This window comes from Myiozetetes cayanensis, unplaced genomic scaffold, assembly GCF_022539395.1.
Source record: "Myiozetetes cayanensis isolate MyiCay16 unplaced genomic scaffold, myiCay2020 scf2-11, whole genome shotgun sequence".
In the NCBI taxonomy this organism is placed as follows: domain Eukaryota; kingdom Metazoa; phylum Chordata; class Aves; order Passeriformes; family Tyrannidae; genus Myiozetetes; species Myiozetetes cayanensis.
In genome coordinates, this window is record NW_026087411.1 from 57,238,544 (window position 1) to 57,251,846 (window position 13,303).

Below are 13,303 nucleotides of genomic sequence, written 5' to 3' on the forward strand. Positions count from 1 at the left end.
AATTATTCCTCACTTCTTTTACTTCTACCATCAATGTAGAAAGAAGAGGAAGCTCGCCTACGGGAAGAGGCAGAGCGGATTCGATTAGAACGTGAAAAGCATTTCCAAAGAGAAGAGCAAGAGCGCTTGGAAAGGAAGAAGGTAACTCAGTACATGCAGAGAAACTGTAATTGGTTGTGCTTTAGCAGTCTGCTTCCACCTCAGTAACAGAAAGTTATCCATGATATAAATGTGCTCTCAGAAAGGCTGCAGTCCTCACTGGCCTGATGTGACAGTGAAGAGATTATTGCCAGCAGTAATAAATAATTCAGCTTTTTACAATAAACAGATACAGCTGATAAATGACAAGCATTTGTGGTTTGGGAGAGATATATTCAAATTAATGCCAGCAAACATTATTTACCCCTTTACATTTCATTGTAGAGGCTTGAGGAGATCATGAAGAGAACTAGGCGTGTAGAAGCTGTAGATAAGGTCAGTGCTGCTACTTAACGTGTAGATATTAAGCATGTTTCACTTCTTTTCCCTAATGCCATTTTTAATTTACAAAACTACGTTTCCTTTGTAGAAACCCAATGACCAGCAAAATGGACATATATCAAAGACAAATATTACTGGAGAACCAGGTATTGTCTTTAACTGTGCCTTGAAAACAACAGGTGAATAAATACCTACTAAACACAGTGACTTGAGATACAGTTCTGAAACTTGACACACTAATTGCAGTAAAGAAAACCATGAAAGTTGTATAACTGAAATCTTAGCAGACATTATTTATTCAGCCTTTCTGTACTGGTAGTTAGCCATTACTAAATGAGTCCAGTGTTTTAGCAACTTTGTCACATTGGTGTTTAACAAGAGGAAGTTGCTTAATGAGTTTTAAGTATTTATAAAGTGAAAAGAAACAAATTATTTTGTGATTTGATTGCAAAAGAAACAGATTCTACAGTTTCTTTTTTTGTATTATTTCAGATGTGGTTGTTGCAGATTTACTTCATTTTCTTAAAAGATTATTTCATCAAAACAAACTGTTCATTATTCTAAACATCTCTCTGTGACTTCTTCCTTTCACACCTGCTGCCTTATTCCCTTGGTCTTTATTTCTCTTTTTGACAACACTGAACTACGAGAAAAGTTTAATCTCCTTGTCACACCCACGCTCTTATTCTTTTCTTCTATTCCATTCCCTCTATCTTTTTATTTCATTTTAGGTAGACTTCTATAGAAGACTTTAATACTTAAAATAAAGGAAGAAAAATAAAACGTGGCTTATATGCAGCAATCACCAAGTGTCAATTAGCACTGTTTAAAGATACTGAAGTCAAACTATGAAATAGCTTACCCTATTGTAGGTATTAAATAACAATAATCTTTTTCTCCTTTGCATTTGAGTTGAGTAACAGGGAAGACAGCAGTGTTGGCTGATGGATGACTTCTGTGTTGATGCTTAAAGTGAACATTATAATTAGAACCTTTTGATGCAGGTGACATGTGTTTAGAAATTTTCTGTTTACAAATTATCTTAGGGGAAAAAGTTTGTGAGCAACCGATACAGAACACATCTGGGATGCCATCTTTGTCTGCAGGCACTGTTGAAGGTGCTATAAACCATTTAAATAATTCCTGAAAATATAAATGGTTCTATAACCTTTGGCTAGTGCTTTACTTCTAGACATAGAAGACAAGTAATCAGTTTCCTAAGGCAGAGGAGACTTTGGATCTTCATTTCTCCAGGCCCATCCTTGAGTGACCAAATAAAGACAAAACTGCCCTCCTCCTCGGGGCTGTGCTGCTGTTTGGCTTTGCATTATCTAGATACAACACTGAGTTAAAGATATGGATTAATGGACATATTCCGGCCACCTGAGTTTCCATATTGTTTAGATCCTCTTACTGCTTGTAGATAATATCCTCATATTGCTTATAGACCTCTGAGTGTACACAAACATTGGGGTTTTTAATTTTTTCCTTAAGTCTTACTGTTTGGCAAAACTTGATGAGACCTTTATGGGAATGGCCAAATAACATGATGAAACAAAATCCATCACCTTTTTGTCATTTGTTTGACCTCTGCTTCAAAAGAGGAAGTTGCTCTGCATTTCCAAAGCAGAACAACTTTTTCTTCTGCTTTTTTTTCCCTGTTATTCCATTTGTAGAAGCACAGAAACGTCTCTTTCTAGTATCTTCCATATAAAAACTTGCCAAAGATGAGACTAAGATATTCAGTATAGAAGAATTCAGCCCAAGCATTTAGAGTATAGGGAAACAGAGCAGCTGAAGGAAGGGCTTATCAGATGAGGGTTTGGATAATGGAAATAAATGTGTCCAAGCCTGTGAATAATGAATTGTCCTTGCAATTACTGTAACAGATCCTAGCATGGTGCAGTTGCTTCCTTTTACTGACCTGTATGTGAATTAGTGTGACTGTAGACACGATACAGAAGGCTGTAGTTGTACTTTAAAAGAAAACCAAAAGGCAGGCCAGTAACATCTGTCACATGATCTCGGCATGAGGGACAAGGATAGTCTAATTTTATGTTGCTCTCTGCAATGTTTTATAGCAGTGATTTGGTACTTGTTGAAAGAAGTATCCTTCCCAATGAAGATTTTTTTTCTCATTGATTTCCTTCTGTGTTACTGTAACCAAGAAATACCAGAGTATGGAATTGGTGATGTTCCAGTGTACTCCTATTCCATTCTCTATTGCTACTTAAAAAGCACCAGCATAATATTCTATCACATACCAACCTATTTTGACCACTGGCTTATGTGTTGGAATTGTGGATATCGTTGTAAAATGTTTATTCTTGTTCGCAAAGATACAGCTTTGAAATCTGTGACATTTACTTTGGACCTGAAACAGGGCTTGTGTGCCCCAAAACTCAACAAAGGAGAGAGGGAGGGAGGGAGGATGGGGTGTGGGAACTGCATTTTTTAAAATTGTAGCTTGCCTTGGCGTGCTAACTTTTGTAGATGATTTTTTACCCTAGTGTGAAGGTAAATGCTGCTGCTTGTATTATGAAAACATGTTTTCTCTCTCCAATCACAGCCAGTCCTGCATCTCCCTTGGAACCCGCAGCAGGACCTCAGCTTCCACATGCAACAGAATCTCCGCACAACGGGACACCCACCACCTGCACACATGTGATTGTTTCACACCAACCCCCCATAAATGTGGACAGGTAAGAACATTTACAAGTGTTAGGGTGGGGGTGTTTAGAAGATGAGAGTTACTAGAGTAATAAATCGTATTCAGATCCATGTGTTCTTTAACTAGTAAGAGTTCAATCCGCCTTGTTTCCTGTTTTTTTATTTTTTCCTGTGTTCGGAAAAGAACTCTATCATCTTTCCCTTAGCAGTAACCCATCTTTGCTAACCAATAGGGAAGAATTCTAAGGAAATACAGCATGTTCTCTGCAGTGTTCTGAACAATATGTGTTTACCAGCAATTATTACATTGATTGAAATTTAATGGAAAGGGCAAATTTTTTCTGTTCCTTTCCATGAATTAAGCTTCATAAAACCCACTCTGGATTTGCTGATTTTTTTATTAGAATATTGAACACTGTGCTTTCAGCCTAGATGTTTTGATTTCTGAACTGCTTGAAGTATCAGCAAGTTTTGTTGTCTCTTGTGTGAGGTATGGAACTAGTCACTTTGGTTATGCATTTTAAAAAAAGCACCTTTGTTCTCTATAAGGACAATTTGGGGAGGCAGATATTTAACACTCGAATCTCTCTGTAGCCGTGAAGCAAGTCACTCAGACTTTGAGAATTTGTTGAAATGCTTGAAACCTTAGTGTTGAACCAAGTGACATCTGTTACATAAGCATGAGCTGTCAGTTCATGTCACATTACTAAAATTACTAATTTTAGTAATGCAGAAAGCCAAATAATCCCATAGCCCTTTCATGTTTTATGCAGGATATGCATAATATGCATTGAAAAACTTGAATGAGGGAAGCCATCGTGCAGTACTGTAATGGACAGTATGCTTCAGGGTGTGATTGGCACTAATTGAAGGAGGAATTTGCCCTCTCTCGATCCCTCCATATGCCTGGGGGATCTTAACCTGCTGTCATGCTGACAAGGATGCTCCTGCTGAGAGAAGTTCTGTTAGTGACACTGAGCACTGAGACACATTGGATGAGCTGCACAGAGCTGCCTCATAATTGTCTTGGGCAGTTATTAAATGTTAATCACTCCGAGCCTTACATGTACATTGATGTTTGAAATACAAAATGTGCCACGCTAATGAGTGCTGTCCTATAGCATTAAAATCTGTGTGGAAGCAACCTCAGAATGCCCACAGTGAAGAATGAATAAATAAGATTGAAGAACAAAAGTAGGAAGTGGCTGTGGAAGGGAAAGCTGGCATGCCAGGTTGGCATGTGGAGGGACTCTCTGCTTCAGAGGTACATCCACAGCGACTGGGAAGGCAAAGCCTGAAGCACTTGGTAGTGTCCCATAGATTTTATCACATGGTAAAAGCCACAGGTGCCAACACCGCTGCTGTATCTTATGTACTGTAGTTGTCTAGCATCCAGATATACCTGACATGGTAGCACACACACCAGAGCAGTGGGTGGAAATTGTCTCTTGTGCGAGCACCTCACTCCAGCCCCAAGCAAGATTTGACTTTTGTCTGAAAAAGACTTCATGTTTCAGGGACAAGATAGAGGAGATTTCTCACCAGAACTTAAAAACGTGTTACCGGGGGCACTTGTGGCATGCACTTGTATGGGCAAGAGAAGGAAGCGAAGGAGAAAATCTTTCTAAGGTGGCATCTTGTTTAAACAAGGCTGGCAGCTGTAGCTGAGGTCAGAATATTTATAGTTGGGTCACTGCCCAGACAATGCAGATGCTCTGTCCCTTGCACTGGTAGTGCTGAAGAAGGATGACTTGGAAAGCTACTGGAGGTTTGTGTGAAGATAAGGAGTGTTACTCTGGAGCATGACAGGAAGTTGCCTGACTGTGTACTGTGCTGAGCCTTCATCCCTCTTCCTCCCCATCATGCCACCCATCCTGTTTCAGCTCTGTGGCTGGCATTTGGTTGGAAAAAACCAGCTTGCTTCTGGGGTCAGCAGTGCAATGCAACTTAAAAGGAAGACTTGAAAAAAAATCTCACTGAGGGAAGACAATGGATTTCAATATTTCATTATTCTCTGTGGCTACTTTTGATCAGCAATACAGATCTTGTTTTGCTGGAACATCATTAGCTTTCCAAGGCAATTGATCTTCATAAACCCTAATGAAAATGCTATGATCTGCAGCCTTATTTACTGTTTATCTGTTGTCAAAAATTATTAGTTTTACTAATAGACATTGCAAATGATAGATTGGTGCAATCATCTATCCCTGCTAATAGTTTGTCCAAATTTTTATTGGTATTCCTACTCTTGTGTTTTAAACAAATGAATGTTAGTCGATTTCTGATAGGCTTAAAATTTTTTCACTTAGTATTGTGAAAGAAAAAAACAGATTTGCTTGTGAATTGAACTATTTTACTATGCTAGCACTCAAGGTTTTCAAACAGATTTTACATAAATTCTGGGTTCATAAAAACAGTTTATTTTTCCATAGTCTTCTGAGTTATAAATGAGTGTCTGAACATGAGCGTGATTTCTGTGTTATGGTAGCTTTAAGTGGTGCTGGAAGGGTTCTGATTTTGCTCTCTGTGCTTGCTCTGAGTGTCTTCTCCACAAGTAAATTTGGTTAAACAATTTAATGGTGGAATGCTAACAAAGAATAGTGAATATTATTGGGAAAGGAGGAAAAGTAATGACCTTAAATCTGTGGTGAGAAGACTCACAATTGAACCTAAGTGAAGGCGTTTGAGTTGGATAACCCTACAGCTGCCTAATCAATAGCCCACTTGAAGAATTTTGCTTGTATTCCATTTTCTAATTCTTTGCCCAAGTTAGATTGTGTCTGCTACTTCTTAGAAATTTATTTCAGTAAAGTGGTTTATGCTGACAGTATTTTCCTTATGATACTTATTCTGTAATGCCTTTCTTTCTGTGCCATGTTCTATAAACACTTACAATGCAGAACGCCTCAGTGAGTGTAGTTCACCTGTGCAGTTCATCTGTGTCTCCATCCTGTATGCAGGGTGCTGGCTCTGGGTAGATTAGGTAACCAGTTTTTAGAAGTTTACAGTTGGTCTGGGTGATTGCCTTAATGTCTTGTCCTGGAGAAGAAAGCTCCTCATTGCTGGCTGGTTTCAGTGCTGTTGCCTCCGTGGATGAAAAATAAACACCGTTTATTTAAGTCACCCAAAAAGTATGGGGTCTGTTTTGCTGTTAATGTCTATCTGTAACTTCTCTGCAAAAATCCTGTCAATAAAGACTGACATTGTCTTTCAGATCAGAAGTGGCAGCTGTGGAAATATTTTTCAAAGGCCTGAAAATGACTATTTTATTTTTTCTTATTCAGTGTCGATTTCTGATGAATTATGGGAAACAGACATACTGAATTCTGGCCTGCTTTCTTTCTTTCTTACTGTCTTCAAATTCTTTAATTATGGGCTATGTCTACACAGAACTTTGACTAAAATTATCTACGTCAGATGTAATTTTGAGTGATATTTAACTTTTGGATGTTCCAGTTCCTTTAATTAAAGTAGCTGCTCTTTTCTCAACATCCTCCAATATATCTTGTTAATATTGATGTGTTCAGGTCAAAGTGTGAAGCTGCAGAGATGCTTTTCAGCTGCCTTGGAGATGTCCTTCAGAGGCTTGCAAGCCTGTTATGTTTGGAAATGCACTCTGAACAAGTGTCCTACAAGCACACTTATGGAACATGTTAGAATACCAAAATTATCGAGTTTTTTCTGCAATACTCTGTGTCTCAAAAGGGTATCTCTGGTATTGCATTGGACAACTGAGACATCAGTAAGAATGTAACATAAGATGGGTAAGAACAGCTGGAGCAGGTCAAAAAAAATTTTTTTTTTGGCTATTCTTTTCTTTAATGGCCTGTAGCACAGCGTAAAGGGAAAATAAAGGTCATTACCAGGAGATCTTCTGGTCAATAAAGGGTTACTAAGCACTGTGGTCCAAATACAACTACAGGCTCAAGTAGTCCCTAAGCTGCTAATTAACAGAAGCTGGAGGGTATACCAATCCCCTAGGAATTTATCTAATCTCCTTTTGAGCTTGTGGTCAGTGGAAATTAATTCCACTGTTCCATTTTCCCTTTGTTTCATCTGAATGTGCCCCTCTAATTTGGTGGAGCAAGCAACATAGAATCTAGAAGATTTTATAGCATAAAGTTTCGAAGATTTATAGTCTTGATTTCCTCTTCTGTACCCGCTTTGAGATTGCAGAACGAGTCCTGCTCTCACTCAGTGTGTAATACTGGCAGTGCAATGACAAATAAATATGAAGAACTGTTTATCCATTAAGTCAGCTGATCAATTGGATAGGAAAAATTACATTTGCAGAAGCAAAAGGCTTCTTCATTGCACCAATGCTTAGTTGAGCTACTGTGCTGTTTAATTTATATGAATGAGAAGTTGCTCTCTTCGCACCTCTTTCTTACCCCATTCATCAAACTTGGCACGTTATCCTAGCTGTGGAATGGTTATTGGCAGTAGAAGAGAGTAACATAAGTAATAGTATACCTTACAGTGAATATAGCTTATAACAACACAATACAGAGCAAGGTTTAATAGTCCTAAACCATTTCTCAGATTCTGCTCCTCATCTTACAGATGTGGATCTCTGGCACAAAAGGGTGGTGTGACTTGCGACCTCTCCCAGGCAGCCAGTAGGGTTTCTGTGTCTGCTCTCAAACTCGGTGCTGTGAAACGTATTTTTCACTTCGAAATTTGCTCAGCATATCCACAGATGAAAAAAGGATGCCTTTATGAAAGAGAACCAGTGATGGTTTGAAAATCTGGGAAGGGCTCACTATGAACATGAGCATGTGGTTCTCACAGGAAATCTGGGCTTTGGACAAACCATTGCCATTTTCAAAAGAGCAATAATCATTTTCTGTCTCTTGGGAAGTACTGTAAAACAATTCTTTAATTGTTTGTGCAGAGTTGGACACCCAAAGACCCAAGCAAACAAAAATATACTATATGCTAATTATAAGCAGGTGGTTTTTTTAAGACTAGTAAATGTACTGTCAGGAGAAAATTAGCCTGTGAAACCAAGCCACCTGCTGAGAAATGGCCTGAGGAAATTTATAGCCTAGTTTCAATCTAGGAAAATTGCATCTGAGCCTTTGTGGATGAGACATTTCCAAACAACCTGAACAGTTGTAATGTGGTTCAGATAGGGAATAGATACCAAGGATTGTCAGGATCTAACTGCTGAGGGCCTTAAGAAGCACCTGTGAAAGATCACAAGATTTTTGAGTGTCATTTGAGTACTTGCTCTTTCTTGAGGAGCTTATGGTCCCATTACTGTCATCCTGTTCACTAAAGGAGCACCTTAGTTTCTCCCCTCTGGCAAGATAGCACATGCCATCTGCAGAGTCAGAGGGATTTGACAATGCAGCTCCTAATAGAAGGTTTGGGAGGGGAAGAGCAAGACTGTGAGACACGAGCATGTATTGTCTCAGGAGGGTGTGTATAATTGCAGTGCGTGCTGCTGCTACTCTTGACTGGAGGAGATGTACAGGATCGTGCTCATAAGGCATCTCTGTCAGCTGGGAGACCGAAAGTGCAGATTGACAATGAGGAATGCTGGGAGAGGGTTCTTTTGGCTTGGGCATGATCACTGAGGGGAGCGTGGAGCTGGTTGGTGCCTTGGAAATAAGCCCTAAGGACTTGTAGGGGAGGAGGGACTGAAAAGAGCACTGTATTGGTAACGGAGTCTTATCTCTGGATAAGTGGCACAAAGAAGACACTGCTCCAGAACTGGTGGCAGGAGGTGATCCAAGAAGTAATAAAAATTACAGTGATCTTATCTAAGGGCAATTACATTGATTTGCAATAAGAAGAAGGGTACAAAAGTGGTTATGAAATCTGAAAAAATATGTTAGAGGCTGTAAGTTGCATTGGGTGGGTGGCTCAGGAGAGCAGTGGTGGTGCTGCAGGGGTTTCTTTACTGCTTCCCATTGCAGGCACTTCTCAGACATACAGTGCTCTGTAACCGGGTGTCGTAGCCAAATGTAACTACTACCCTGTGTGAGAGAAGGCATACTGGTTTTGGCTGCAAAAATATCTTTTCTACTGTGGTAGAAGCATAGTTTTGTTTTTACTGGCAAAAAGGATGCTCAGGATTGATGCAGACTTTTCTTCCATTTGTTATATTGCTTTGAGGAGGACTTAATTTCTGTTCCAGATGAAGTGTGTGAGGAAATAACTATGTTTCTCTTTCAGCAATCTCAATCCAGAGAAAAACACAAATGAAAACGGAATGTCTATGCAGAATGATAACTTTGAAGAGATCATAAACCTGCCTATTGGTTCTAAACCATCCCGGCTGGATGCCATGAACAATGATGGAAGCAATAGTCCCGAAATTCCTTTGAATCCAATTCTAGCCTTTGAAGATAAGGGGACTCTTTTGCCTCAGGTAGATAGTGTTCAAACACATCAAACAGCAGGTAGGTTTGCTGTGGTTGATGAACACTTGTAATGTGTTGTAATTGACAGAGGTCCTAGAGCTCTCAGTTAATCTAAGTTGATTAATTTAAGCATTCTTAAACCCCACATCACTTGGGGGAAAGGAGCATATTTCTTCTTTGTAAAGCTGTGCATGCCAAGCACATGTAGATGCAGTGCAAAAGTTATGGTGAGGCGTTATCTTTTCTTGAATTAGGGATTCTCAGTTATGTTTTACTTTCTTCCACTTGTGGTTGCTTGGAAAGGTTTGCCCTGTGCTCCCAAACAGAAGTGGTAAGTGGCAGCTGCTGTTCCAAGCAATCAGCAATCAGGTTCCAGTTTTGTAAGTGCAGTACCTGGCATGCACATGCAGAAGGGGAGCTGGCACCTAAACACTTTGTAAAATTCCGGATGTACTTTCCTCATCAAACTCTTGCATGCATTAATACCGAGGTGCGGTTTGCAAGACACTAGTTTTCTCAATGACATCACAACTTTTCAGGGATGTTAGGTAAACAAACACTAATTTAGCAAATTAAATTGGACACTGCTTTATTTTTCTGTGGCCAGAAAATGTAAGGAGAATCATTAATTGCATAAGCATGTAACATTTTGAAGTAAGCATTGCCACTCTGACCTGTCATTTTTGTTACCTTCTGTTGTAGAAGTGATCTGATTGTTTCTTCTGAAGAACCAAAGGTGATAATGAGCGTCTCTACAGTCAGTGGAGTTTCTTCCATGCTATGAAGGAGTGTTTTATTTTTTCTCTCCAGTTTTTTAAAGATTTCTTGAATATCTTTTTTGGAAGGACTTTAGTAAAACCAGCAGAAGAGATAAGGGGAATAGACTTGGATCACCTTTCTAATAGCTTTCATCACTAGAAAAAATCATGCTTCACGTGCGTTACTTAATATGGCTATTTCCAACAAGCTTTTTTTTGTTAGTAAATGGATATTTCTGCATTCCTTAAGACACCAGACACTGGAATCTGAAAGTAATGGGCTGATTTGGGTGGTGGGACTGATTCTTTTTTACTTTTTTAAAAAAGGTGGGTGTTGGTTTAAAAGGCATAATTATAAAAATTGGCAAAGAATCTTTTACACTTTATGGTTCTAATACTTGAAAAATAAATGCCTCGTTGCTCTACAAGTAGAGCTAATGGGGTGTTTTATTTAAACCTGTTGGTTTAAATGTTATTGCAGAGAACTCTAATTATGGGGGCAAACTATAGGCTTCTGTATCAGGTTCTTGTAAATGAAATCCCTACAGGGACATTCTGTAAATTGAGACGTCACTATGATCTTCTTGCATTTTCTCTAAAAACACAAAACAAGACAGGTTTTAAAATGTGAAAATTTGAAAGCGTTATTTTTTCATGGACAAGAGGAAAACCTATTGTTCTCCTAGATTATGTATTTATGAATTTTGCTCAGTACAGAAATAAATCATTGAATTGAATAAATTAGACAAATGTGGTAAAAAGATACTGCAAACTTGATTTTTTTTTTTTTAGTTACATCCACGTTCACAAACCTATAAAAGATGTGTATGCATATGCACACAAACATGTGCACACACACACACACACACAAGGAAATACCTTGTTCTGAGTCCTGTAAGTTGCTGCTGTTCCCAATGATGGAAGACTTTTCCTTTGCCTTATCAGACTACTGAAGACTGTGTGAAACCTGAAATATTTGATTTTTGGATGATGCAGGTTTGGGATTTTTTGGTTTTGCTCGTTTCAGAGCAAATGGAAAATGGTCATTGTTTGTGCTTTTTACGCAGTGTGTGGTTTTTATAAAGCAGTGCAGTTTGAGTGATAAGAGGAGCAATGCAGGTTGCTTTCTCTTTAGTTTGATGCTGATTTCTACTGTCATTGTTCCATCCCTCACTTTTGGTTGTGTTGTGCAGAACTGTAAAATTTTGCACGTTTTTGTGCTTTCCTAAACAATGCTGTTGCAGGCAGAGCTCACTCTAGGCATTTGAGTTTGAAGCATCAAGGAGGGCTTGAGGCATTGCTCTCTGAAGTCAGTGAGAAGATCCTTGGCAAGGGAAAGGGAGGTTCTTGGGGTTTCAGCTCATGCTAAGAGAGAATGTTTCATTAAGATTCCTATGCTTGCCTTTAGTGAGCACTGAGTGAGACCTCTAGGAAGCTGTGCAGAAAGTCTATGCTAGCAGAAGAAATCCTCTGAGACAAAAGCTGAAGAATTTTTGAAGAAACTTCTGCTGCTGCCAAGTGTTCATCTTATAGAGGAGATGGGATAAAAGCAATGGAAGTAAAATGAAAGAGACTTCATCTGCCAGAATCTACATGGAAGGGAAAAAAACAGCCATTCAGTCAGAATGCTTTCAATAGTAACTTGTGACACAGTAAAATGAATTGGGTTCCTTTCTTGCTTTCTTTAGTTTTCCATGTACATAGCCACAATATTTTGAAGTGTCCAAAATATGTAGTTTTTCTTTAAAACTATATATATAGCATGTAAGTACCAAATAAAACTTGTTTGAAATATTTATTCCTACTTATATTTTCATTTTCTTGCATAGCTGAAGCAGGAGTCAATCTCTGGTGGAAAACTCTTCTTGCTACTCCTGGTCTGCTTAAAACTTGCTTCAGGTTTCCTCTAATTTTTTAAATAGAAAATCAGTACAAAGTCACCTGTAGCTACAAACAGAACAAAGAAATAGCCAGTAAGATTTGGCTTCAGTTTTAAGTCTGGGGATTCATTTAGGCTCAGGTTTAAATTATGTTGATATTGAGCTATTTAGGCTCGTGTCTAAATTATGCTGATCTGGTTTTTGTGAGATTTCAGAACACTTGCTTCATTGTTTGTAGCACAGATTGAGACCCTGCTTCATTTCTCATCTGTACTTTGATTTTTTTGGTTTAATTTTTTTTTTTTTAACAGGGTTGGAGTAAAAACAATTTATCGCTGCATTCAATCCAGGTTTACTTCAAATAAGAGAGAGAATTTCCTCTCTTTCAAGGACCTGACAACAAAACAAAGACTAGGAAATTGTGAGTAGAATTAGGTGTATCAGTTAAGAAAAAAAATTGAATATTGAATTTTTAAGTCTTTTGGTTAATCTTCTTTCTTTAAATGAAGGGAAAAATAGTTTATCTTCTGTTGAGTGTTGCTCTTGATAATAACATATGGTGTGGAGTGAAGGCCAGCTCCTTTCCCTTCTATTGCAGCTGGTTTTGTTGTCTACACTAACAGAGGCAAAACGGAACAACTCAGTGAGGTAGAACTAGGAACTGCAGAAGTTGCAGACAGCTGTTCCGAAGGTACAGAGTAGTAACCTTTCACAGCAGCGAGCCGTGCGCTTTGGAAAGACTCAGCTTCTTGCTCGCATCTTCACAACATAAATGAGTGTAGTTCAGTACCTCACAACTGGTGGGTTGTTCACCATTAGCTTTGCTTGTTTCAAGTCTTTTATATCCATTCCTGATGAAGAATGCTTTGTTATTTTCTTTTTTTGCTGAGACTTTGAAATAATGTTTTCAATTAAATACCCAAGAATACGGAGACAGGATAGATTCTAATATAATTACTTAATATTGCACTGATTTTCTTTTTGGAAACTCACGTAAAGTCACCCACAGAGGTGGCTTGAAGTTTGAGATTTTGGGATTTTGTCCCTAGCTGTGTCATTCAGTTAGTCCTCTGTTTCAGTAAGTCCACCTGGCCAAAGTTGAGCACATGGTTTTTCATATGAGATTTCAAAACAAAATTCCCGT

At 38.6% G+C, this 13,303-nt stretch overlaps 1 protein-coding gene across 7 annotated transcripts in view; it reads left to right on the plus strand.

The window, feature by feature from the left end:
• The window catches only part of MAP7 (microtubule associated protein 7), a 117,153-nt gene extending 105,076 nt beyond the window's left edge, over positions 1-12,077 (plus strand). For all 7 annotated transcript variants that reach the window (XM_050315489.1, XM_050315491.1, XM_050315488.1 and 4 more), the window contains 6 exons: positions 40-141; positions 424-474; positions 569-626; positions 3,050-3,182; positions 9,334-9,560; positions 10,224-12,077. In XM_050315489.1, coding sequence (XP_050171446.1) covers positions 40-141; positions 424-474; positions 569-626; positions 3,050-3,182; positions 9,334-9,560; positions 10,224-10,234 — 582 coding nt within the window. In that variant the 3' untranslated portion in view covers positions 10,235-12,077. The remainder of the gene's footprint in view (positions 1-39; positions 142-423; positions 475-568; positions 627-3,049; positions 3,183-9,333; positions 9,561-10,223) is intronic.
• Positions 12,078-13,303: the final 1,226 nt, after the last annotated feature.